This window comes from Seriola dumerili, unplaced genomic scaffold (genome assembly GCF_002260705.1).
Source record: "Seriola dumerili isolate Sdu_G_001 unplaced genomic scaffold, Sdu_1.0 BDQW01000478.1, whole genome shotgun sequence".
Taxonomy (NCBI): Eukaryota; Metazoa; Chordata; class Actinopteri; order Carangiformes; family Carangidae; genus Seriola; species Seriola dumerili.
In genome coordinates, this window is record NW_019174733.1 from 5,435,844 (window position 1) to 5,461,355 (window position 25,512).

The window sequence follows — 25,512 nt, forward strand, 5'->3', positions numbered from 1 at the left end:
TCTCTGCACGTAATAAGTTGGATCATTGTCCCTATTTGGTTCCCACTAGAGGTTTTAATAGTTGGACTAATGGTGATGATAATTGCTGTTACTGATTTTCCCATCATTAGCAGCACAAAGCAGCTGCTGAAATGCACCTATTGTTGTGATTTGATATCAACACAGGAACAGGAAATGAGTAAGTGAGAGAGTGTGTGTTTGTGTGTGTGTGGATGTATATGTGTGTGCGAGAGAGAGAGCTAAATGAGTGTCTGGGGAGATCATGTACTGGGCTCTGCACTGCAGTCTTCCCTGTCTTCTCTCTTGGTTTTTGTGCTCTTAATTGCCATGTTGTGTACGTACATGGGTCAGGGTCATAAGGTGAGCAGAGTCTGGCTGGGAGCAATCATACCTGCATGGTTTTTATGTCTTGCTGTGTTTTACAGAGCACAATTGCTTTTCATTATTGGAACCCCACTTTATAGTTCAGGCTGTGGAGACATCTGGTTCTTGACATAATAATCCTACTTTGTCCAATTTAACTCTTCTGCAGGCCACCAAATGATTTAAAGGCCCAAAAGCTTGGCTTTAAATCTTAAGTATTACTCTATAATGTTCAGATTTCATGATTAAATAAGCAACAATCATCAGATTTTGATTCACATGGTAAATCCTGATTGGTGCATGGATATGTGACATCATCTTTATCTAACTCAGCCAACCTTATCGATAATAATAACTGAAAAACTGTTCTAACTCATAGTAAGAAGATGATTGAGAAAATTAGCTTTCAGGGCCTTTAACTTCATCTTTATATCTGATATAATACACTTTGCTCTTACATTGATCCGCCGTCACCAGTAAGCAGCAGTCAGAGGCAGTTTACACTCATCAGTTTCATTCCCATCACTCAGGCGTATTGAGCGCCAGATGGCTATCAACATCTAGTATTGGCATCAACAGTCTGTCAGCACTGATGAGAGCCGACCAATCAGCTGGGAGCTGACTGTTTTTCATTGAGCTGAAGGTTAGAATATGGATTTGCTCCACCAGAGAAAATGTTACAGATGAGTTGTTTTTTATTTTTTTAATTTCCTGGAATTCAGCTGCATTGTCTTTATTCAGCCTTCAAACAATAGTTGAGTCATCAATGTGGAAAAGTTTATCTCACTAATAATTCCAGCGTTGGTCAATGGGAAATCTGGGAGATTTTTGCTGACTTAGTTGCTACTTCTACCAACCTTTTATTGTGTTTCTGTCAAAACTGTGTGAGAGAGAGATTTGGGGGGGGGGGCAAAACTGGAATGAATGTTATAACTAAACCTTTTTAGATGCACAGTCCCATCCATGTGACGCTTTGGCCTCGTTAGCGCAACTTCAGGTGTTTTGGTCTGCACACAGACACAACCTTGACAAATTATACGTCATTCAAAAGCTCCAAGTCTCCTGATTCCATCTGAGCAAAGAATTTCAGGATCATCACTGCAACAGCTGTCGTGCTGTTGTAATTGGTTCAGACTTGAGGCTATGGCTCCCAAGTGTTTCCCTCACAATGGTATTAGTACAGTCCTTATATTCCACTTTTGATGGGTGAGGCAAAAAACCAAACAACAAAATTTTACATTTTATTTTTGGGCTTGTGCACGAAAATGGGGGTGTTTGTTGAGTCTGTTACACCGATGCATATGTGAAAAATTTGTATAAAGCCTTTTGTGGTGAAATCTGCTAAATTGCCTCGTGTGATGTCACTTGAGTCGGCGTTGTTTTGGGCTGAAGAGTTTGAAAGTGAAAGAAATCATCAAAACGGATGTGGAATTAGAAACAAGTGAGCTGACAGTAATGTGTCTCAAGTGTCTTCTCTGAAAACGGCTTAAAACTTGACATTCCTTTGGGGGAATGGATTAACTACTTCAAGATCACAAATAATATGATTCATGGAAAAAAATCATTTAAGTTTGCGTAAACTTTTGATCCCTGCTGGGCTCCATACACTCAGGAGGCGTGAGTGATTCAGCAGTGTTATGTGGCTGCAAAAACAAAAACCCCCCTCAGCTTGAATCTGAGGAATCACACACCACCTCTCTTTCCTCTGTAAGATTCCAGTATGGTACACACACACACACACACACACACACACACACACACACACACACACACTCTGCCGTTTTCCAGAAGGTTCACAGCACCTCTAATCTTTCAACAGGAAGAGGAGGAGTTGTGGAAGGACAGGGATCTAGCCAACACACACATGAGAACACACACTGCAAATACTGTACAGAGACAGAGTTAGAAATATTCCCACTTTGACAATGAAAGAGTTGTAGAGTGGGACTGACATATGTCAACATTATGCTTTATGACGATACTTCTCTGCCTTTTCAGCTGTTGCTTACTCTGATGTTGTATTGTTTTGTATTTGTGTGTCTTCCAGTCGATGGGTTGGAGAAATCATCATCGCTGGCCAGCTGTGACGTGGTGGTGGACAGCGCCACCAATACCCAGAATGCCCCTGCATCACGGCAGCAGCGAGGCAAGCTGTCGTCACTGGGAAAGCTGTTCAAACCCTGGAAGTGGAGGAAGAAGAAGACCAGTGACAAGTTCCAGGATCTTTCCAAAGGTGAGACGTCTTGCGTGTGGGTTGTATTTTAATGTCATTGTACGAACAGGTTGACGGGAGGCCTCTGATTTGCTCTCCTCAATTGACCGTCTGTGCAACATCATGGCTTACATTTTTGTATTTGTGCTGAACATTAAGTGTGAACAGGAGCAACGTTGCTCCCAGAAGAGCTGTAAAAGGAAAAGAGTGAATGCTTTGGTTTCACTAATTCATTCCTGAAGCGCCGACGTGGAAATAAAAAGGAACAGAAACAAATACAGAAAGCAGAGACTGTTTCTTTACGGTTGCCAGGTGTGGTGAGCCTCTCTCCATTATGTAGCTGTATGTATGCTTCATACCTCCATGTCCTGCAAGTGGATTTCAGGCTTCTGTGCTGGTGTGAAGCAGAAAACATGTTGGAGAAAAAGCAGAGTCGGTATAACACACTAAGTGGGAGGGAAACTTTAGCCATTAGCATTTTGGTTGTAGTTCTTTTTGTGTAATACTTCATCGATCATTGTGTCAAGCTCCTCTTTTGAGGAGTTCAGTTTTTGGATGTCAGAGGTCAGGAGCAGCTAGAGTGCATCATCCCTGGAGCCTTACTACATCTGCACTTGCAGTCGATATGTTATGGAGTCCATTTAATCTTTTTCATGGAGGTCATATCAGTATTTTCTCCTCTTGATTATCTTCCACTGATGTAGTCTGCTCAGGTGTTATCTCCTTGATTTTGATCCCCAGTAATCCCTTGTTATTTAAAGGTATAAAACAGTGGTAAATGGACGGTGGCATAACTTTATACAAATGCAATTTAAAAATAAAAAAGAATGTGAATCTTGATTTTGAGCCCAGTTATTTAAACCATGTATTTTGAAGAGAAAACAAACATGGACATTCAGAGAATTTAACTTTGCTTGGAGCATCTTTTTTTGACAATCAAGCCAAATTAAGTGAAAAGGTTCATAATAATCCCCCAGGACCAAAGGCAGTGTCTTCAAATTCATTCAGTTTAGATATTCAGTTTTCTGTCAAACGTAATGAAGAAAAGCAGCAAATCCTCATGTTTGAGAGGTTGACATCAGACAATGTTTAATGTTTTTGCTTGAAAAATGATCAGTCCATTAGCTTTTTGTCGGTTCACCGATTGATTATTGATATTATTGATTAATATTTTCAGCTCTAATTGTGTAGTCAACTGTGACCGTGCTCATTAGGTGATGATGATGTGAGGTTGCAGCACTATGACAGAATCGGCTTAGTTCCTCCTGGGGGGGGGGCAACGATGCTTTCGCAATAAGAGGAGGATCATGGTGTGGCTGTTGTGCAATGCTTTCGCAGATTTCTGTGTAAATTCATTGCTGCAGAAGACTAGATAAAGGAACACCAAGTAGAATTTCCCTGTTGAATCAGACATTGACCTTGAACTTGTTCATCTTTCAGTTCTAGAGAGAAAAATCTCCACCAGACAAACGAGGGAGGAGCTCATCAGAAAAGGAGTTCTCATCCCTGACCAAGGTTTGTCTGATTGCGCAAAATCTCAGACATTAATTACTTTGGGAATAAAAATAAAAAGAGGGAAATGATGAAGCCGTCCAGCGCTCAACATGACCGTGATTGGCCGGTGATAGAGCTGTAATTAGAACTCAGAACCCAAGTCACTTAAAAAACCCAGATGGAAACTTTGTCATTTGTGAGATCTGACATCTCAACCGCTTCTTTAATGATTTATTTTTCATCAACTACATATATTTGTCTTTCTGTCTCAGTGTCCTTCACACTTCAAATGTTTCATATACACTAAAGATACCATGTCCAGTGAAATGCAATTCCATTTGTCTGTAGCAATGCCAGTAACAGCAGCAGCAGCTTAAAATACAAATTTGAGCTCTGCTTCAGAGCAACTGAATATTAGTGAATTAGTGGATTTCAGTTACGGTAACTGTTCTTCTTTTCTCTTCTAGACGAGCCAGTCGGCAGTGAAAATCTCAACGGCCACGCCACATCCAGTGTGACATCAGAGGAGGTCAAGGTTGACATTGAGTCTCCAGAAACACTGCAGGAGGAACAGGCCAGCGGACCCGTCAGCACTGAGGACAAAACAGGTAACTTCTACATCAGTAGCTGTGTCTAACATGAGCTCTTGTCCTACTGTGACCTGTACTCTAGAGATAACTGGATCCTCAACACTGGCATCTCTGCATCAACTGAGGCTTTAGAGCAGGGATAATAGCTTCTCACAGATGTTCACATGAAGAAATTTCTGCACAGAGAAGGAAATAAGGAAAAAATATGGCAAATGAAAAAAAAAAGATAAGAGAAAGGTTTTCTCTCCAAGGTACTCCCTAAATCAGTTTGATTAGATAAATATATTCCAGTGCTTATTTGTAGACACGTTTTTCAGGATGTCGTGGTTCTAGTTTATTTTGGTAAATAAAGATGGTCTCATCCACAGAGGTGAGACACTGTAGAATAATGTTGTGTTGTGTGCCGATGAGCACATACAAGGAAAAACATCCTTGACAGCCAAGCGGCTACTAAATGTTAGATTGATCAATGTGGTTTCACTCTTCCAAACATGTCATGTTCCTCAGGAATGTGGGACTTTTTACAGCCCTTTAGCGATTCTATTTTTATATGCTAGAACTAAATGTTGTAGCTTTTTTTAGACGTCGGTTGCTTTGAAATCTTTGACTCCTGGTCGTGGAATGCATTTGTATCGGCAGCAGTTTTCTGCCTGACATTGAATCCTCTGTGGGATCTCTGACCGGGCCTAATGTGTTCAAATAGATATTCCCATTATATCAGCCTGCAGCAGGCGATCACAGTCTGAACAGAGCAGAAGCTCCATCTCCTAATGCCTCCCTCTCCCCCAGGAGACAAGCCACTGTTCTTCCCTCTGATGCTGCTTAAGTGTTGTGCTGTTTTCATCTCAACCCTGTTAGCATTGAACTCAGAGCCATTTGTTTGTTCATTTATCAATAATCAGAAAGGCACAGGTAACAAACACTGCAAATACAGTAACGGTGCACACATACCATCCTACTGGAGGTTTGGAAGGTTAATGGGTTCATTTTATCTGTTAATCTTATGGAAAAGATGTACAAGACTATAGATTAAACATCATCATCATTCGGTCTTTCCAACTCGCTCTTTATCTTTCATTATGTCTTCTGTCTTTGTTTGTTTGTGTGCATGTCCATTGGACAGATGTGCATCTTTTGTCTTGCTTTCAGTCTCCGTTTTAACCTCTAAAATTTTCTTCCTGATTCCTCTGCTCTGCTCAGAGAGGTGTGATACTAAACCCCTCGCCCGGGCTAACCAGGTGCGACCCCGAGACGTTCAGTCTAAAAAGCAGCAAAGTGCCACTCTGCCCGCCTCTTCCAAACCTGCGGGTGGCACCGCAGGCACGAGCAGGCACAGAGAGGGGACCTTGGCGACTAAAAAGACAACTAAAACCACAGGGAAGGCAGGCTCGTCCACTCAGGCTAAAGCTAACCCGCGGAGCACTAACACCACTAGTCGTGGGATTGGTAAGTTCAGCGAGTTGGGACTGAAGACAGTTTGCCTGACCCTTGTTCTCGCCTTGCCTGCCTCCCTGCATGGACAATGTGCTTGTATCACTGTTTGAAAAGAAAGAATACTCACTATGAAACCGTCTGCAACTGTAAACCATGGCTTAATGTGCGCTCCGTCATGTGTTTGAAGTGATGGTCAAGTTTCTGTCAAGTGCCTACAAACTAGTTTTTCCCTGTTTCTCCCTCTCGATGTGTCCTTTCCTCATTAGAAGGGATTTTCAGTCAAGTGAGTAACTGTAGGAGTGTTGCAGTTATGGTCTCTCCCTGTCTGTTTTCTGAGAAAGCAGAAGTGAAGATTTATTTGTGTAGTTCTGTAAACGCCTCTACACTACAAGTGTGTGTGTGCATGAGAGAGAGAGTGAGAGAGAGTGAGACAGCACGTGAGGGGTTTTTGTAGCATGGCTTTCATGAAATATAAAATGAGCTCTGACAACCTCATGTGCTTTTGACTGACGGCATGATGCTAGGGCATGATCACCACCCCTTGTGTGTGTGTGTGTGTGTGTGTGTGTGTGTGTGCGTGCGTGCGTGCGTGCGCGCACTCGCGCGCGTGTGTGTGGTGCCTACAGCATGGTAAAGGAAACAGACGGGAGCCCAGAATACTGCATGTGATGTTCACGCAGTCTTTGCTGAAGGGCTCTGTGTATTTTTCTGTTGTTATCAGAGAAATGGTACAAAAGTTGTTTCATTAGGGTTTGAATAACATTCTAAGTTCATCCCGTCCCTCAGGCTGCTTTTACCAGCGCACAAAGACACTTTACAGACACTTAAAGTACTGCCTCAGTCAGTATTACCTTAGGTATTCTATATTTGTCTCAGTTTTAAAGATGTGATTAAAAGTGGTTATTCTAGTCATAAAATATTATGGCTGCCAGCATGTTCTAATAGAGCAGTTTATTGCTCCAGCTGTTATTATTCAATGGCATGAATTGTCAATGTAAATACTTTTACTTTTTTACTAAGCTGTGAGTTTTTGACTGTTGGCCGGACAGAAAAATAAATCGGAGGACATCATCTTGTGTTCCAGCAAATAATGATCGACATGTTTACAATTTTCTGTCGTTTGATGGCACAATCAAAAGATTATTTTGGAAAATAACCAATGATAATGGATTAAGTAAGGAAATGAATCATGAAGTGTAGCCCTGTTGATCATACTATTTTAAGTCCAGCTGTGTTTTTTTTCTGCAGCAGTATACACATCTGCTTGTTAACTCGCTTTCCCTATCTTCTGCTTTTAAAATAAAAATAAAATAGATTTTTAATTTATATTTTCTTGTTTCATGATGGTATAAAAGTAGCTCAATTTTTCATTTTTGATATCAATATAATTAATTTTTTGTCTTTTGGATAATGTTGCATTAAATATATATATATATATATATATATATGAACAAACTTGAATTATACTGTGGACTCCAACTTTTTTAGCCTATATTTGTTTATATTTTAGAAAATTTACTCTGAATTTGCTTTTAGTAGTTCCTGTTTGGAATGAACCCTTGGATGTACTGACAGCTATCACTGGATGACTTTGATCCTGAAGAAAACTTGTTTCTCAGGCAACTTCTGCAGTTATAAGGAGCAGCTTTTTTCACTGATTTGAAGTGAATTTACGGTTGTTTACTCTTGACAGACAGTGATAACGATATCCCCACACTGAATGTAAAAATACGTGTATTGCATCTGTGTTCGCATTTGTTATGACTCAGATTTTTTTGACTCAAACAGCTGCACTTGTGGCGTGCTTTAATTGCATCCGAAAAACCGCTCAATCTGCCAACACTGGCTGTCAATGAAACACAGACGCCAACACACCCCAGTAGCCAGCTGAGGCAAAAAGGGGCATTTTTAAAATTTCCCCAAAGACGTCTTTATGTTTTTTTCCTTTTCATATAAAAATCCATAAACAACATGTTGATATTATGTTGACTGCAAAAAGAGATGCCTAAATGTGATTTAAGATGGACTTTGTAGTAAATACTAGTGTAAGGACGATGCATTTGCATAGACTGAACCACATTCACACCTACAGACAACTGAGAGTTTTTGTTTACGTAGCTCTGCATGTCCTCAGACTGTGGGAGGAAACTGAATCAGCTGGGGGAAAGAAAAAGTCAAACTCTTTATCTTTCCCTTCTCACTTTCTCTTGCTCCTTCTTCTCCTCAGCCAAATCCTCCCATCCAAAGAAGACAGGAGGCGCAACAAAAACTACCCACGCCTCCGCCTCCACCCCTCGTTCTCGTGCATCTAAGGACGCTAGCACTGCAGCGCAGACTGATGGGAAGGATGCAAGGACCAACCGGAAATCAGACACTCCCACCTCTTCCTCTGCACCTCAAAAGGCCTCTGCAGAGACTCCTAGCCAGCCTGGGGAGATAAAATCCTTGCCCCTTTCCTCAGACTCCAAGCCTGCCTCACATAAAGCCTCAGGCAATGAGACAGAGGGAAGTCGAGCTGTTTCTCAATCTGCTCCCGACGCCTCAACTGTGGACGAGGAGACTCGGAAAGGTATGGCTCCTGAACCCACAGACCAGTCTCCCCATGTCAACACTGCTACAGAGGACACTTCCTTCACTGAGGGCGAGACAGACAGCAGCTCGCAGGGGGAGAAACTGGGGAGAACGGGAGAAGAGGGAGGAGAGGAAGAAAAGAAGAAGGGGGAAACGGATTCTGCTGTGGAGAACGTCCCAAGGTAAAAATCTAGTTAGGACATACAAGTTTTTAAACCTTTCCTTCTGTTCGCTTTCTCTGCATGTCAGTCGCTTACGCTTCTACATTACATATCTACACAGAGGTAGGTTAAAGCAATGATTGGTTGACAGTAAATCTGTGATTTTATTGAACTGTGTCCAATAGAGTAAATATTAATATTTAGTAGATATCCAAGGACTTGTTCTGCTTCAACAAATGCATGTGCTCATGATTTCTTGTTTCCTGCAGGTCATCAGAGGGCCACACTGAAAAGCCACAGGGCCTGAGTGTGAAAACGGAGAATGCCGAAGTGACAGTGATCCCTGATAGGCCGAGAGACAGCCAAACTAGCGACTCTGACTCTGACGGCCCAATCCTGTACCGAGATGAGGAGGAAGAAGAGGAGGAGGAAGACGAGTACACAAATAGTATGGCAGTAGCTTAGTGACACATCACACAATAATGGAGAGAAGTTGTTATGCCACCTGCAGTCATTGTGCTAACATTTGTCTTTATGAGGTGCTTCATTAAGAAGTACATTAGATTCTTCCTGTGCTTTCACACAGTATGTACATTCCAACTAAGTAGTCATGTGCTCCTGCAGTTTGTGGTATAAACAAATCAGGTAGCCCAGCGTTTCACCCAGGGATGAGTCAAACTGAGCATTGGAACAGGAAAAACAAGTGACTTTGAGGGTGTCATGATAGTTGATGTGTGACAGGCCCGTTCTTGAATCTCCCAACAAGTTTGGGAGTTCTAGAATCTCCCAGCAGCCTCCAAGAGTTTCAGAATCTCAGAGCAGCTGTTTGGGAGTTTTCTAAGCATGTCCCAGCAGCCGTGTGGAGGTTCTAGAATCTTCCAGTCGCCGTTTGGGAATTCTAGAATCTCCCAGCAACCAAGGTTTGTAATTCAAGTGCACCTGTCCCATCTGCTACTACTATAGGAGCTAGATGCCATGTTGTTGTTTTTTTTTTGTTTTTGTAGCATACAGTATATCTTCAGATGCGTCATTTTTCTTCATTGATGCTTAATTGTTCTCTGCAGCTGATCTCCACGCAGGTTGTTTCAAGGCCCTGAGAACCAGGTTGCGTTTCTGTTCCAGGCTCTCTGGCCAGCAAGATCCGGCGACGAGACACCCTGAACATCAAGATTGGGAACCGACCCAGCAAGAAAGAGCTGGAGGAGAAAAACATTCTGCCGCGGAGCTCTGAGACAGAGAGACACGAGCTGCGCCAGCAGATCGGCTGCAAACTAGTCAGGTACACACACACACATGCACACACACATTCAGCATGTTGTGAAAATGTAGCAAGGTGTGAATTTTCATCAAAGATTTGGCAGAGCTGTGGGCTAATAACAGGGAATGTTAAGTATTTTTTGGTGTAGTTGTGGGCGGTGTACTTGTACAAATCACAGTAAAATTCTGTGCTGAAGTTTAGTTTGGTCTTTTCTACCAGACGAGGCAGAAAGGATGGTGGCAAACAACTGTTGGATCAACAACAAAAAAAGAGTGTAAAATAATAATTCATGTTGTTTTCTGTAGAAATCAGTGTAATGTTTAAATCATTCGCTTTCTGCTGCTTGTTAAAAGTATGAGAAACACATTTTTGTCTTTTCAGGCGCCTGAGCCAAAGACCCACCACAGAGGAGCTGGAGCAGAGAAACATCCTCAAGCGTAAGTTTCTGAAATACACTTTTAAACTGGGGAGAGATGTGATACACCACTGATATATTACTATTTAAGTTCAGAGGCTTAAATAGTAATATCATTTATATTATTTTCAAGCTATGACAACATGAAGAATCAATATGAGTTCATGGAAATGGGTATTGTGGTGTTTCATCGCTCCAGCTGTGGGAAGCTTCGTGTCTCCCACACTGAACTAACGTGTTCAGACACACTTCTTCTTCTCTTTGCTTTAGTCACAGTACACCACTGTGATAAAAGATAGTTCAGGTCAGCTAGTTAGGCTGCTTTGTTTACAAGACACACACACACACACACACACACACTAGTTCTGATAAATATTAAATATAATCTTTCAAATGGTCAATAAAATGAGTTTGTGATGCGAGCAGTACTAATTGTTTTGCAGGAGGGTTTGCTAGCTCACTTTTTGTGCTAACTTATTACCTACTAATTTCAGAGAGTTTTAAGCAAACAGCTTTTTCGTGGCATAACACTGAGTAATTATTAACATAGGAAATTAAATAAAAATAAAATCCAATAAGTAGGTGGTATATCTACAGTTACTATAAGTTTAATTGTAAAAGTTTAATTTTAACATAACGCGGGTGCAACAGTATAGCATGACTACAAATATGTGAATACTGTATCCGACTAAGTTCAACATTTTGCCAAACAGTGTGTGAGTGGACACTCTCGGTTCTTTGAGGCTGTTAAAGTGATAGAGATCTACTGATATAAAGAAGGCTAAAGTGCCTTGTTAGAATTGGAGCAAAAACTTGTTTGGAGGTGTGTACTGTTGCATTTTCTCAGATTTTGCAATAAGTTGGTTTGCAACTTATTGCACAACTTGCAACTTCAGTATATCCGATGTGTCCGGCACAAAGACTTTTTCATTCAGGAAGAAGCACAGAAATAAGAAAAACAGTTCTACATGCTTGTTCTGGTTGTGGAAAAGAAGAGTTGGGTCTCTCCGGGCTGTCAATCCCAGACGGCTTGTATTTCGATCTCTGATGGGAACACTAGAGGTCAAGGAGTTTACCAGCATCCCAGGCCAAGTCACTCACTGGTTATTTACACACATGTATTGTACATAATGTACATCCACGAAGACACAACAAGAGTATTTTCAGTACAGATCCAACTCACATGATTCATTCAGTCTTTAGAAATATGCGTGTGTATATATATATATATATATATATATATATATATGTGTGTGTTTATGTTAATGTCAAGGTAGTTACTCCGCTACATATTCATGGACACGGTTGAATGTAGTGAATCACATCCCCCACTTATAAATAGAAGCAGAAGCTTGTTGCAGTCACAGTAGGTGTGAAATGACTCTGCTGGTTCTCTACATGCAGAAAAGAATGAAGCAGAGGAGCAAGAAGCCAAGCAAGAGATTAAAAGGAGACTCTCCAGAAAGGTACTGTACACACCAGCTACACACACATACACACACACACTTAAGAGAGTACAGAAAGGAGAGAGCGAGTCTATATTTAGCTGCTAATATGTTTTGCTCCACCTTATGAGTCACATTAGGAGGCAGAAAAGATGCTCTGTGTGGTGAAATGGGCCATCTAGTGGACAGAGATGGAACTGAAGGAGAAAAGCATTCCTGAGAAGTTGGGCGTTTTCTGTCTCTCCAGCTCTGGCTTCCTGGAAATGTATTCATTAATCAATACAGGGCACAACAGTAAAATGAAACATAAGAGCACAGGCATAGACAGTATGTTAGATTTTATTATAACTTCAAATTAAAAAGAAGAACATTGGCTTCTCCTGAAATATAAGTTTATGATCTAATTTATCTCCCTCTTTTACGTTGTGTGTGTTTGCGTGCGCGTGTGTGTAGTTGAGTGTGAGGCCTACAGTGGCAGAGCTTGTTGCTCGAAGGATCCTGCGTTTCAATGAGTATGTTGAAGTAACAGACGCCAAGGATTACGATCGGCGGGCAGACAAACCCTGGACACGGCTTACTCCCGCTGACAAGGTACAACAGTTACTACACTTCTTTGTAAAATGCACTTTGCTTTGTGTACAGGCAACTTGTCATGTTGAAACAGGAAAGGCCTTTAACTGTTGCCACAAACTTAGCAGAGCACTGATAAACAACCCCAGACCAAAATTACACACAGTAAACTGTGGACCGTGAAGTGGATGTTGCACGACGCTGTGCTGGAGGACACTATCTGTGTCAAGCCTGCCCCCTGCTGTTGACGTGTAGAACTACACAGCACAGAGAAATCACACACCCTAGTGCCGATGTCCCTCACCCTAAATCCTAAACACTGAACCCTCATGGACTTGAATTTGCATCACCTCCATAATCAGCACGAGCGCCTGGGTGCAAGAGGGCGAGACAAAGGCAGTGTGAGGAAAGGGGCAGAACTTCATGCTCTTTGTGGGAGAGGGATTTCCATGACCAGTCAAAATGCGAGACTTATTTTTCAGTTCAAGTTATTTGGTGCAGTAACCCTTTCTATCATTATTTATGTTGTTTGATAGTAAGAGACAATAATAAATCTACATAAGAGAGAGAACAAAGAACAAGACACATGTTTGCTGCTTCACACATGTGACCTTGTCCTTTCCAGCACTGTTTTAAATTTTGGACTGTCAACATTACAACATTATTTTATGAATTGTGGGCAGTTCCCTGAAGCAAAGCCTGCCCTCAAAGACCGTTAGATATCAGCCTCAGAGACATAGTTGATTATTTGCTTTGATTTGATGTGTGTGTGTGTGTGTGTGTGTGTGTGTGTGTGTGTGTGTGTGTGTGTGTGTGTGTGTGTGTGTGTTCTGCCCCTCAGGCTGCTATCCGTAAGGAGCTGAATGAGTTTAAGAGCCGAGAGATGGAGGTTCATGAAGACAGCAAACAGTTCACCAGGTACTCAAGCGGTCGATGGCCTCCACCATTTAGCCCCGACTCTGACGATAGCTTACGCTTCATTAGTAATTTATCACTGCGAATCCTGCTCTTTATTAGCTCACAATGATCAATATGTATATTATTCTGGTCCCCTGAAGCCATTTTCACTAACCACATTGAAGTTGTGATATACACCTGGGTCAGCTCCAGTTCATTAGCCTTGGGCATGGATTGCCAATAAAGTTCAGGTTCACTCTCTCGTATGTTATTAAATCTGTGTGACATGGTTTTATATTGTATCGCTGTACAGAGAATATGTCCACCAGTAAAAACTAATAATATGTTTTTAAAACAACTGCACAATATGAGATTGCAACGTTTGGATTAACCCTTAATTTCTCAATGTTTGTCACATTCACTGTCTGATACAAATTCTATATGTTTTTGCTCAATTATAAAAACCAAATTATTCCATGTATTCATTTAGAGCATCCAGTTTCTATGGATGAATATCATTTGTTTTGTGCAAATCTCCTGCATGTGTTGTAATACTGTTTAATTTGTTTTTCAGCCCTCAGAACAGTCTAGCTTCACCAAGGTCTTTTGACAAATCCGATTATATTTAGGCGCACACAAGTCCTCCTAAATCCACCTCTTTTTTTAACCTTTATTTAACCTGGAGTCTAGATAGCAGGAATATGTTCTGTTCTCTACTGCTGCTGCAACATTTCAAATAGTCAGAAATCTTTGGCAGAAAGAAACACGATTATACCAATCTCTAAAGCCACTGGCTCAAAATGGACCAGCATATTGTTGTGGTAGATAATTGACTGTATAACTGGATTAGACTTGAATATACCCTGCTTTGACCAGCACCTGTTAAAATATTTTGGCTAAGCAGATTTCTGTACAGTGCCAGTAATCTGAAGAGAAGATACAACATTTCAGTTCGACACAGGTAGTTAAGTCAGGCTTAGCTGTGCTGAAATTAAACTATGTCATGAAACTTCACAAACCAGCCACAAAGTGATATATTGAGGTAGCTTTTCTTATTCAGTTAACACTCCAAAACTCAATGATATTCAGTTTACTCTCATGTATGACAAAGAAAAGCAGCAGTTTTGAGAAGTTGGAACCAACAAATGTTTCATATTGTTTTTTTATTGTTCAATATAATATATATGTATATCTTATAATTGTTATTTATTATCATGTACTGTCTCATGAATGAAGCCTGTGTGTGTGTTTTCAGATTCCATCGGCCCTAAGTGCTCTTACTGCCAGCTGGACGTCGGCACCACAAGCTCTCCCGTCCACAGCTCCCAGCAGTCTCCCGGCCCTCCAGACCCTCAGTGCACAGCTCAGTACACTCCGCTTTGGGATCCTCTTGCCCCTGATGTTGTTACATCTATAGTGACAGCTACAGGTGTGTCTTAAGGCCTCGGCCATCCAAGGGCACCTGTGAAACATATAACACATATCCATAGTCACAACAGTGGTGTGTGAGTGTGTGTGTATCGCGCTCTGATTAGAACCATTGATTTACTGTAGATGGCCAGAGCCTGCTGGTATATGATGATTTTGGTTTTTTTGGTTCACTGCAGGCCTTGTGATGAGAGGTTCTGGTGAGGAAAAGGGGCAGAATGACCCCTGTAGTAATGAATGTGGCTATTGGGTTTGAGTCCATGCTATGGTATGCCTTGACATAAAGTGGCCATATATGGGCATCCTCATGGCACAGGAAATGGGAGTGATTGGATGGTTGTGTGCTGATGTCAGTGCCTGTGTCATAGATCAGAGGGAAGGAGAGGCAGTTTGTTCCGCTCCGACGTGCCTCTCGGAGTTGAATCTGAAATACTGCAGTTCATTTATAGACATATTTAAAGTATATTGCCACTAGAGGGCATTATATCATAAGAATTATAGCCTGTAAGGATGAAGACGAGTATGTAGATGAAGAATAAACTGCGAGTGTTAATATTTATAAGTTCTGAAGCTGAGGGGGCGCTGGGTACCGGAGGCATTAAGAGTGAAGTGCAATGGAAATCGCTGCAGTTCTAGCCACTTCTAATCCCTCAGCACTCTTCATGATGATACGTGATGACCATTTACCATCATATATCCTGTGTTGAGTTATTAAGCACCAGACGTCGAATCACAAAGTGCTGGACTTGCCGTTTAGAGGATCTACTTTTCATTCTTTGACTTCAGTTTTTCATTTTAGGCTTTTGGCTGGAGCTCCTACTCAGAGTGACTTGGTGCCAAAGAAAAAGCAGGAGTTTGATTGCACATTTGAAAGTTGGCTGGTTTGATATTTGTTGGGTGGACTTCATATGAAGGTTTTATGAATATAGAGCAGAGAGGCACTAAGAGTTTCACCAGTGAAGCAATCAGCCGGCCTCTCAAAGAAGTGGAGAAGTACTTTTCCATTCCCTTGAACATGCTTTTGCAATTTAATCTTGTCAGCCGATGACAGTTACGTAAGACAGGCTTCCTGACAAGTGGCCCTTTTACACCTTGCCCTAACGTGCACCTTGAATCCGGCCATAACAGTCTATTATCATCAACACACAGCTGGATTTCTCTTTTTACCCCCAAACTGTAGAATTTTAACATTAATCTGAAAATATGAGGGAACTGTTTGGTATTTTTGGAAATACACTAAACAATAAGTCAGTTAAACTACAAATATTTTGAAACAAAGAGGAGGATTTGATGCTTTTTTCTCTCATATGATATTAAACTGAATACCTGTGGTCAGATAATACAAGCAATTTAAATTGAAACTGAAGACATCAGCTTGGGCTCTGGGAAATTCTAACATGGATTTTTCAATATTTTATGACATTTTATTCATAAAACAAAAAAAAAAACTAATCGTCATATTAATTGATAGTCAAAGCAAGTTCCTACTCTAAAATGCACTTATTCGCTTTCTTGCTAAGTATTAGATGAGAAGATCGACACCATCCTGCCTGTATGCCTAATATGAAGATACAGTCAGCAGATGATTAGCTTAGCTTAGCAAGAAGACTTTTCTTTACCTTTGAACAGAACAGTTAGCTGTTCTTTCTGCTGTCTTTATGCTAAGCTAAGCTAGTCACCTGCTTGTTTCATATTTAGCGCACAGACTCAATCTTCTCATTTAACTCCTGACAAAAAATGTGATTATGAGTGTTTCTCAAAATGTTGAACCATCCCTTTAATACTTCACACATAAGGATTACATTTTGTATTTTGCGCACTAAAATAAAAAAACCTCAAGATGCATGTTAAAGGGGATGAGTTGTCAGCTGTTTTTGTGTGGTTGTGTTTGTGTTGACTGAGCTATCAGAGATGAAAAGTCAGATGTAAAAGAACAGATCCGCAGATGGAGAACCTGTCAGATGTTTAAGGACTAAATGTGAGAAGCTGGTAGAGGAGAACAAAACACAACATGACAGCTCACTCATTGTGGATTTTCATATCAAAATTAAACAAAAACATTAGTAATTTTTCATTCCCAGCATATTTGAACTAGATAGACGATGTTTGCTGACAAGTGATTGACAGATTGAGCTTGCTGACGTCCAAAGGCTTGTGTTCAAATAAAAGACCTCCAGCCTTCACAACACTCGTCATTCTGGCAAATAGTAACCGAAAAGGACGGATGTGTTCCCTCTGCTTCTGAATGTGCGGAGGTTGTAACATGAAATGATGTACAGTGATGGAAAAGAAACCAACAGTATTCATTCATGTCAATGTCTATGTTGTTATATATATTGATTATTTTGTACAGAATGTATATTGAGCATGTGCATACATTGAAATCAACTTTACTACCAATATGATACAATGCAACTTCGATGTGAACGTTTTAAGCTCTGATTTTAGTCGTCTTATTTTTTTTTTTATCCTCCCCGGACACTGATAATGAAATGAGCAGCACAGCACACATACACGTGCTGTTTCCAGGCAGAATATCAAGTGTAATGTGTTGAATAACTGTCATGTCTTTATCAAACCTACCTGTTCCCTAAGCAGATGATGGACAAGACATTATACAGGTAGTGATAAATTGGATTATTATTTAATATTCTGCGTCACTTTCGTTTTAAGTGAAGTCAAGAGGTGCAATGCAAGCAAAGGATAATCCTCTCTGGACCTCACATTTGATTTATTTCTTCAGATGACAGGATACAGCTCCACATTTTGACATGATCCCAGTAACTGTTGCTCAAGTTCCAACAATCCAGTTGTGTTTTATAAGAACAGGAAACAGACGTCTGATTGGTTGCACGCGGTGTGAAATCAGTTTCTATAAAAGCAAACATAGTGCACACCAACAGCAAATACTGTGATAAAAGACCAGAAAGCTCTTATATCAGATAAACAAATAAAAAGTCTTACTTCTTTTTGCAGCTTTGGTCCTGTCACAGTGAAGGAAACATGAACATGTTGCTTGCACCCACCTTAGAAAAATAAGATAAGTTAAAGCAGGTGAAGCATAACTGGTAACACTGTATTTTAACTCGGTGTATAAGCAGTATATAGTCAATGAATAAATGATTATGTAGTGAGCAGATATAAAGACATTTTTATGCGTTTATGAATGTATTTGTTAACAACTTTAACTCCTTTTATGAAGCATTGATAACTATTAAACATGATATAGTATATGTGTAATTTTATATAGTATGTCTTCACAAGTTTTAAACACATTTATGAACGGTTTAAAACCTGCCTGTCATTTGTACATGTGTATAAAGGATTTGTTATCATTATTACAGCCATGTTATACGTTATCGGTCATTCATTAACTATGTATACAACAGGATGCTTCATAGGAGAAGTTATAACTGTGGGCAAAATATATTAATGAACACTTTATATGTCCTTATATTTGATTACAACTACATTATAGTGTATTACAGATCATTTATGAAGTGTTCATGCTGCATATTAATGCTAAATTGAGATGTTAAGATAAAGTGGTGCCCAATAAGAAGCTTTAGAAATCTTGTTTGGGTAAATCCAGGCAAGAGCTTGGTGTTATCTTGGAGAGTCCTGGTCTGGATCATTACCACATCTACAAATTTTTTTTTTTTTTTCAACACTGATGTCTAATTCCATATTTTGTCCAGAATTGGGTGTAAGTATATCTAAACTAAGCAGTTGATATTGTGGAGGAGCCTTGGCAGCTGATGTTTAGTCATAACCTGTCAGTATTAATCACAAGGGGGAGTCCTGTAAAAACCTTTATGGCTGCCGTCTGGTTTCATCTCACCTCGTACAGGACTGCAAAAATAAACACAATAAACCTTCAGAGTTAAGAGACCCAAAGAAGCTACAGGAGTTATAAACACACCCCACATTTCTATCCACTGCAGACTATGTGGAATTAAAGTGTAAAACATAAAATTCCTGCTTAATTTCAGAAAGTTTTTCTCTAAAATTCCAGTTGAGTCGTTTTAAAACATTCACGTCCATTTTGACTCTGGCTTTCCTGACTGCCACTTTTAATTTGCAATTCTGGAGACATACACCAGTTCATGAAAATGTTTGTTTTGTGAATGTTTGCTGCTGTAAAGTGTCCTCCATCGCTTCCCCCAAATCAAATCTCTAATTTCACACAGGAGCCATAAACCAGACTGCTGCTGCTGCTGCTGCTGCTGCTGCTGCTGTTGTTGATTGAAAGCCTTTTATCTTTATCATGTAGTCTTTTCTTGATCATGTGAAATTCACGGTAAGGTAACATGATTTGTGGGGGATTGATTTTTTTTTTTTTTTTTTTTTAACGCAACAAGATGCTCAAAGCAGCAAAGACCCAGGACTGAACATTTCACATGGACTCCAAACACCCTTACTGTATGTTTGATCTTTGAACTCATAGGACGATGTCATATATCCCAAAAAAACCTGCTACTGTTACGTGCAAACGTCAGACTGTGTATATTGTTTTTGTATATAAAGAATCATGGAGAAAAAAACAAAAAAACATCCATTTTGTCATTGTGTTTTCTCACTTGAGTAATAACAGACTTGAGCATATAAGACAGGAATGTATGAGTTAAAATGCATGGATGCAAACAGCACATACAAAGTGCAGCAGCAGAGCTCTGAGATGAAGAAAGCTCTGGAAAGAACAAGACACTCTCAGTACGGTTTTTTAAATACATGCACCATTCCATTATTTCCTGGACTAATAAAAAAAAAAATCTGCGCCGAGGTCAGGAAAAATTTACAGCCTAGGTGGGCGCTGAAAAGTGTAGCAATAAGTGCCAATTAAGCCTTTCTAGGATTTTAGAAAAAATGAATAAAGCCTTTAACTCATCACCTTACATGTGACCTGATTGTGAAATATTGTCGAAGATGACAGCATAATTACACTGAGAAATCTGCTCTGAACCTCACTGTGCCTTTTAGCTCTTACTGAGTTTCTGCTTGGGTTACTAAAGGACAAACCATCATTTTAAAAGTGCAACAGCTGTATTTCTATTAGTCTTACTAGCGGTGCGGCTCAAGGGAACATGGGTCTGTCTCCGCTATAAGACATCACTGTTAGATAGATTGAATACAGACATTCATGGTGCCCAAGAGATGAATTTGGATGACATAGGTGATCCTCTGAACTTTCCTTTAGCACCATGAGGTTGACATTTGTGGGTTTGAGTGAAACGTCTCAACAGCTTTCCGCTGGATTGCCGTGACATGGATATTTTTATGTTCCCCTCACACATGAAAATTTAAGGTTCTTATGATAATTCATCAGAATTATCATAAGAACCTTCAATTTTCAATTTTAACCAGCAGGTCAAATTTATTTGTTGAATACTTCAGTTTATGATTAAAATGCCTGCAAAGGTAATGACGTTCCCATCAGCTTCAGCTCTGCTTTGTATTTAGTTCATATGTTAGCATGTGGGCTAACAGGCTAAATTATGATTGTGAGTATGGTAAAGCTGCTAAAAAAACTTTAGCTAACATTGTCATTATGAACATGTTAGCATGCCGACATTTGTATAGTGTGGGTAAGTACAGTCTCACAAAGCTGCTACCAATGACTCTGTACACTTAAGTTAACAAAAGAGCATCAATAATCACTAAAATAATTCTGTTAATGTCTCTCCTCTGCTGTCTTTTCACACTTGTGGCTCGGTTTGCCTACAAAATACAACTCTAATCAAATCCTTTGCATGTAGTTGTGATGCTCATCAGTTTAGCTTGACTGGTGCAAAACAAAGTAATTCCAGTAAACTTCCCTGTCTGTTTCCCAAATGTGAAGTCAATATTTAAATGCATCTTCAGTCTGCAATATGCAAACACAGTCTGACAAACACGACTGAGAGATGAACCACATTACTCTGCCGTGCCATTAAAACCACATTTTCCCAAATGGATTTCCAATAAATATCCCAGATAAATGCGACTGTAAATACTGTGTGTTTGAACTGTTCTGACCTCATGCTTGCTTACACGTGGGATTTCATGGTCTTAGAGTGCATGTCATCTTAATGTATGTGCTGCAAACATCTCTGAACCTTTGAGCAAGTGTGTATTCTGGTTGATGTTGGAGGTTTCTATGTGAGTGACCATTATAGTATCAAATTGCAGCCCCATCTACTCAGCCTCATGCAGAGTACAAGCCTGCCAGCTTTTAAAGTGGATGTGGGCATAATGGAGTTGGTTCGGAAGAAGAGGATGAGGGAAAATGAGAACTAGAGGCTGAAGGAGACATTGGATGAGGAGAGTAGCGAGGAGATTGCAAAGACGGAGATGGAAGGAAATGAGAAACAATCAAAGACATGAATCACTGGTGGAGCTTATATGTTCCACTTTAAAGGCCATCTCTGACAACCTGCTGGCTTTGGAATGGATTTTACAGCACAAAGATGATTCAGCTTGACCTCGGTGACAGGATGGTCGAAAATTGAAGTTTTTGATTTGTTTGCCCACTTGTCAGTATTGCAGCTCCCTTGTTCAATATATTGATATATATATTATTCTGACAGTGGTGATAATGGGTTTTATAGAACAAAGGAGGACAGCAAGGTAGCTGTAGCATCTGGTGCTTGTATCTGGAAGATGCCCCCCTAGGACCACAGTGGTCATAAATCTCCTGCTGTTTCTCCCTCACACACACACACCCCCGCACACACACACACACACACACACACACACACACACACACACACACACACACACACACACACACACTTTTTTGACCTGTGAGCACCCACAACTTTATTCCTAGAATTCCCCACAGCCATATTCTTCCAACCTGAACTATAAACCTAACCTTTATAGAATGAGGCCCTTTTTTTAAAAATTGTAAAACAACCAGTCTTCTTCAAAAAGTTTCCAAGTTTTAGCCCCAAAAGTCATACTAGCTTTAAATCAGATACACACACACACACACACACACACACACACACGTACACACACACACACACACACACTCCCCACATTAATGAAGTTTCCCAGGCAGGGTGGTAAGGCAGTTTTGTCCCTGGCGCGCTGCCTGGAGGTCTCCGCTTTAATGCAGGTCTTCTACTCAATTAGAAAACGCTGGATATCAATCATGAGTCTAATATCCTCCAAGGTTACAAAAAGTGTGATTGTTATAGGGTTGGTTCTGCCTTGTTGTGCTTTCTTATTACAGTCATTCCACTTCTCAAATTACTCACTCCTTTTGCAAAAAGTGAGTGAAAGGTTATAAAGGGTTACCAATGCTGGAGAGAAAGAATATTTCTGAAATCTTTAATCTTCTGTGCTGAGAAATTTTATGAAAAGGTAATTGATGGTTAAGAAGTGTAGGTGATGACATTTGTTTCAAATCCAGTTAAAAATGCATTTGTTAATCAAAGCTGAGTTTAAGGTGAACTTTTATCGCACAAAACTGCTTCCAAAACTGTTCAGACCAGACACTCATTTCAGTATTTTGTCATTAAGGTCTAGCATTCATTCCTTCTCATCTTCTGAGTGCCATTGTTCCTCAGGAATTCTGGTGCCAGACACGTACTCCTGAGTTCTTCACAGAAGACTTCCATGTGTTTTGTCCCCACTGCAGAGTCAGATAACTTGTGTGTTTTATCTTGGATGTTTCCACTCCACTGCTTTAGGCTAATCTGAGCAGCAGAGATGGAGAAAGAAAGAGGGAGCAGGCAGTGGGAGAAAAGGAGGAAGTGATGAGGTTTTGCGGGGGTGTGTGTGTGTGTGTGTGGGGGGGGGGTAAAGAAAATAAGAGTGAAGAGTTTGGCGGAGGGGAACAATGGAGGAGAAGAAGAGTGAACGCAGATAGATGGATCAAAGAAGTGGGTGGCATGGAAGGGCAAAGATAATTGGATTGTGGGAGCATTCATATTTGATAAGGGTGAATGTGCTTCCTGGACCTTTTCACCGTTTGGCTGAGCTCCTGTGTAATCAGAGGAGAGAGCAGATGTGGACAACTGGCCAAACGAGACGCTCACATTAGCATCAACACAGAAAGGGCGAACGGCTATTAAAAGGTGCCATTCACCATTTCAGGTGCCATTTAAAAATGCTAACACGCACCGATGCAGGTGCAGTTTCCACTGTAACCATAGCCTTTAAAAGGGTCACCTCAAGGAACAGAATTAATTGCCTCTTCTATCAAGACAATGCAGGATGCTGAGTGAGGCGATAATGAGCTGCCACGCCAGATGAGATCGATTCAGTGGGTGTTGGGCTGTGAGATGTTCGAGGAGGCCTGTACTTACTGAGCTCAGCACTGGTGCGATGGAACCTCACAGTTAAAAGAGTTAGTAGTTGAGCTGCTTCGAACGGAGCTGAACCTCATTTCTCTGGAGGTTTCAGCTTCGGTACCTCTGGAGGTTAGAAAAACAAAGTGAAATGATGTGAGGAAAAAGTTCTGCATATTCAAGATGATTATTAATTACACTATATTAACTTACTAATCAATCCAATAAGGAAATATTCTTTGAGAATCATCTTGTCAATTGAAAACAAATAACCTTGTAGTCAAACCCTGAATGAAGTGAACTTATGCAAGCACAAGGCTTCTGTATCTTTCTGTCAACATCTATCGTATAGATTTGCTCTTTATGATGCCAATGTGATCTGTATGGGCCATATGATCTATTATTCTGTCATTTTTTTCAGTTTTGTCAACACAGAAGCTGCTATTGAGTTTGAGTTTTATGTTTTGTTTGTTTTTCTGGATTTAAATCAATACCAACTCATTCAGGTGAAAGATGTTTCATGTATAGTGCCAGTATGTTATGAAGTAACTAACAACTACAGGCAATCTTCCCCTGATTCTTCCAGATTCGTCACAGGGAGATATCCTGATAGAGGATTAAGATTGGCAATATAGTTCACTGTGAGGGAAACGAGGCAAAACAGTCCTAATATAGAGCTGCTTACCTTTATCTGGGTTTTAACAGACTCATGTTTACTTTGCAGAGAATCCTGGCAGGTTCAGTATCAGGCTCAATTTATCAATGTATCATAAATCATGCAGCAGGCTTCAGATGTTGCAAACATTGCTCATTTTCTAATCTGAATTTCTTTACTTTTCTCATTTCCCCAGCCCAACGGAGGATCAACAGGAAGGGGCTAAACACAAGGCATTTTCCCTGATATTTCTCTTGGTTACACACACATTTAGAAGAAGAAATGGTCACTTAATATATTGGTACAGTAAAGACATATTTCACATAACCAAACAAAAGCCAACAAACTCTCACAGTAAATGAACAACCTTGTGATGATTGATCCTTTCTCACAGGTGTAATTTTGGGTGTAGGAAACTTCTGAAGACATCCTGATCAGCCTATTCAATCATCTCTCCTATCTGCTGGTGGTTTTCTCACTAGACTTAACACAATACATTTTTCCTTTTTTCCTCTTTTCTTTAGAGAAAGCTCTGTAAAAAAAATGCTGCAGAGGTTTCTCTGAGTGCTTCACTTACAAAGTGGGTGTTGCACTTGTACTTGAGAGCCTATAATTAAAGAACACCCACCTGCAAGTATTATTACCATTAGAAAAGGTGAGCCCATCCCCACTGATGCAACTAGAAACTCAGCAGCAGATGTCTATTTATATGCTTGTCTCTCAGAGAAAACAAGTCAAGCAGTTTATCAGTGTTTTATGTGCATGTCTGCATGTGTGTGTGTGTGTGTGTGTGTGTGCCTGTGTGACGGCACACCGACAGACCTCATGTTGTTTTCTCGCCTGACTTGGCAGCACTGTCTCTGCGGCTCTCACAGTGAGGACAGATGGCAAGGACTTACCCTACTAAGAAGCCCTCCAACACACACACGCACACACACACACACACACACACACACACACACATTGAGACGTAATGCACAACACAAGAACTTCCTTGGCACCCATTGACTTGTCTCTCAATCCAACAATGAGTCACGCATAGCATCCTCTCCCGCCAAGTGTCTGTGTTTGTGCGTGTGAATCTGGCTGGGAGTATGCTTTGATAAATCACCTGAAGTCAGCAAGTCAAAACACAACACCTGCTGCTCTTCTCTAGTCACGTCTCACTGTGGCTGCTGCTTCAAACATTTATTCTACTTCAACCACACTGAGGCAATTTGCATTATAAAAACATTTTGTCATGTACCAGTAGCATATTAAATTGAGGGTCCTGATCAAAGGCACTGATTCAAATTCAACACTGGATTAATCCTGAGCTGTGTTTCATGGTAGTTTATACAGTAGTGCCACTGCTTGAGAGGTTAATTTGCGCACACAGATCTAATTGCTATTATTTGCTCTTCAGATATGTAGAATGAAAAATACCAGAGCAGTCAATTTTTAGCTCAATCCACCATGAACATAAGATACATGAGAATCAACCATCTGCTCAAACAACGAAGAGTGATATACTGTTGCCTATAAAATAGACAGTAAATCTTGAACATGTGGCAATGTAATAACTTCCTTTAAATGAGACATAGCTGATCTGTTTGCACTGAAATGTGTGGGTGGACAATTGGGTACAAATGTGTGTGCGTGTGTGCCTGAATGTGGTGCATGTGTGAGAGGCTGTGTAGGTGGACAACAGTTTGTTGGATCTGCAAGGCCAAACAAAGTCTCTGCTGAAAAACACAGCTGTGC

General features: G+C 40.4%; 1 protein-coding gene across 4 annotated transcripts in view; it reads left to right on the forward strand.

The window, feature by feature from the left end:
• The window catches only part of phactr2 (phosphatase and actin regulator 2), a 37,432-nt gene extending 13,400 nt beyond the window's left edge, over window positions 1-24,032 (forward strand). For 2 of the 4 annotated variants that reach the window (XM_022763611.1, XM_022763610.1), the window contains exons 2-12: window positions 2,411-2,596; window positions 4,016-4,090; window positions 4,537-4,677; window positions 8,321-8,846; window positions 9,095-9,273; window positions 9,948-10,104; window positions 10,465-10,520; window positions 11,903-11,964; window positions 12,397-12,534; window positions 13,355-13,431; window positions 14,666-19,062. In XM_022763611.1, the coding sequence (XP_022619332.1) occupies window positions 2,411-2,596; window positions 4,016-4,090; window positions 4,537-4,677; window positions 8,321-8,846; window positions 9,095-9,273; window positions 9,948-10,104; window positions 10,465-10,520; window positions 11,903-11,964; window positions 12,397-12,534; window positions 13,355-13,431; window positions 14,666-14,681 (1,613 nt within the window). In that variant the 3' untranslated portion in view covers window positions 14,682-19,062. Of the gene's footprint in view, window positions 1-2,410; window positions 2,597-4,015; window positions 4,091-4,536; window positions 4,678-8,320; window positions 8,847-9,094; window positions 9,274-9,947; window positions 10,105-10,464; window positions 10,521-11,902; window positions 11,965-12,396; window positions 12,535-13,354; window positions 13,432-14,665; window positions 19,063-23,965 lie in introns of those variants that run through there. The other 2 variants (XR_002665671.1, XM_022763612.1) reach the window with 2 other exon arrangements.
• Window positions 24,033-25,512: the final 1,480 nt, after the last annotated feature.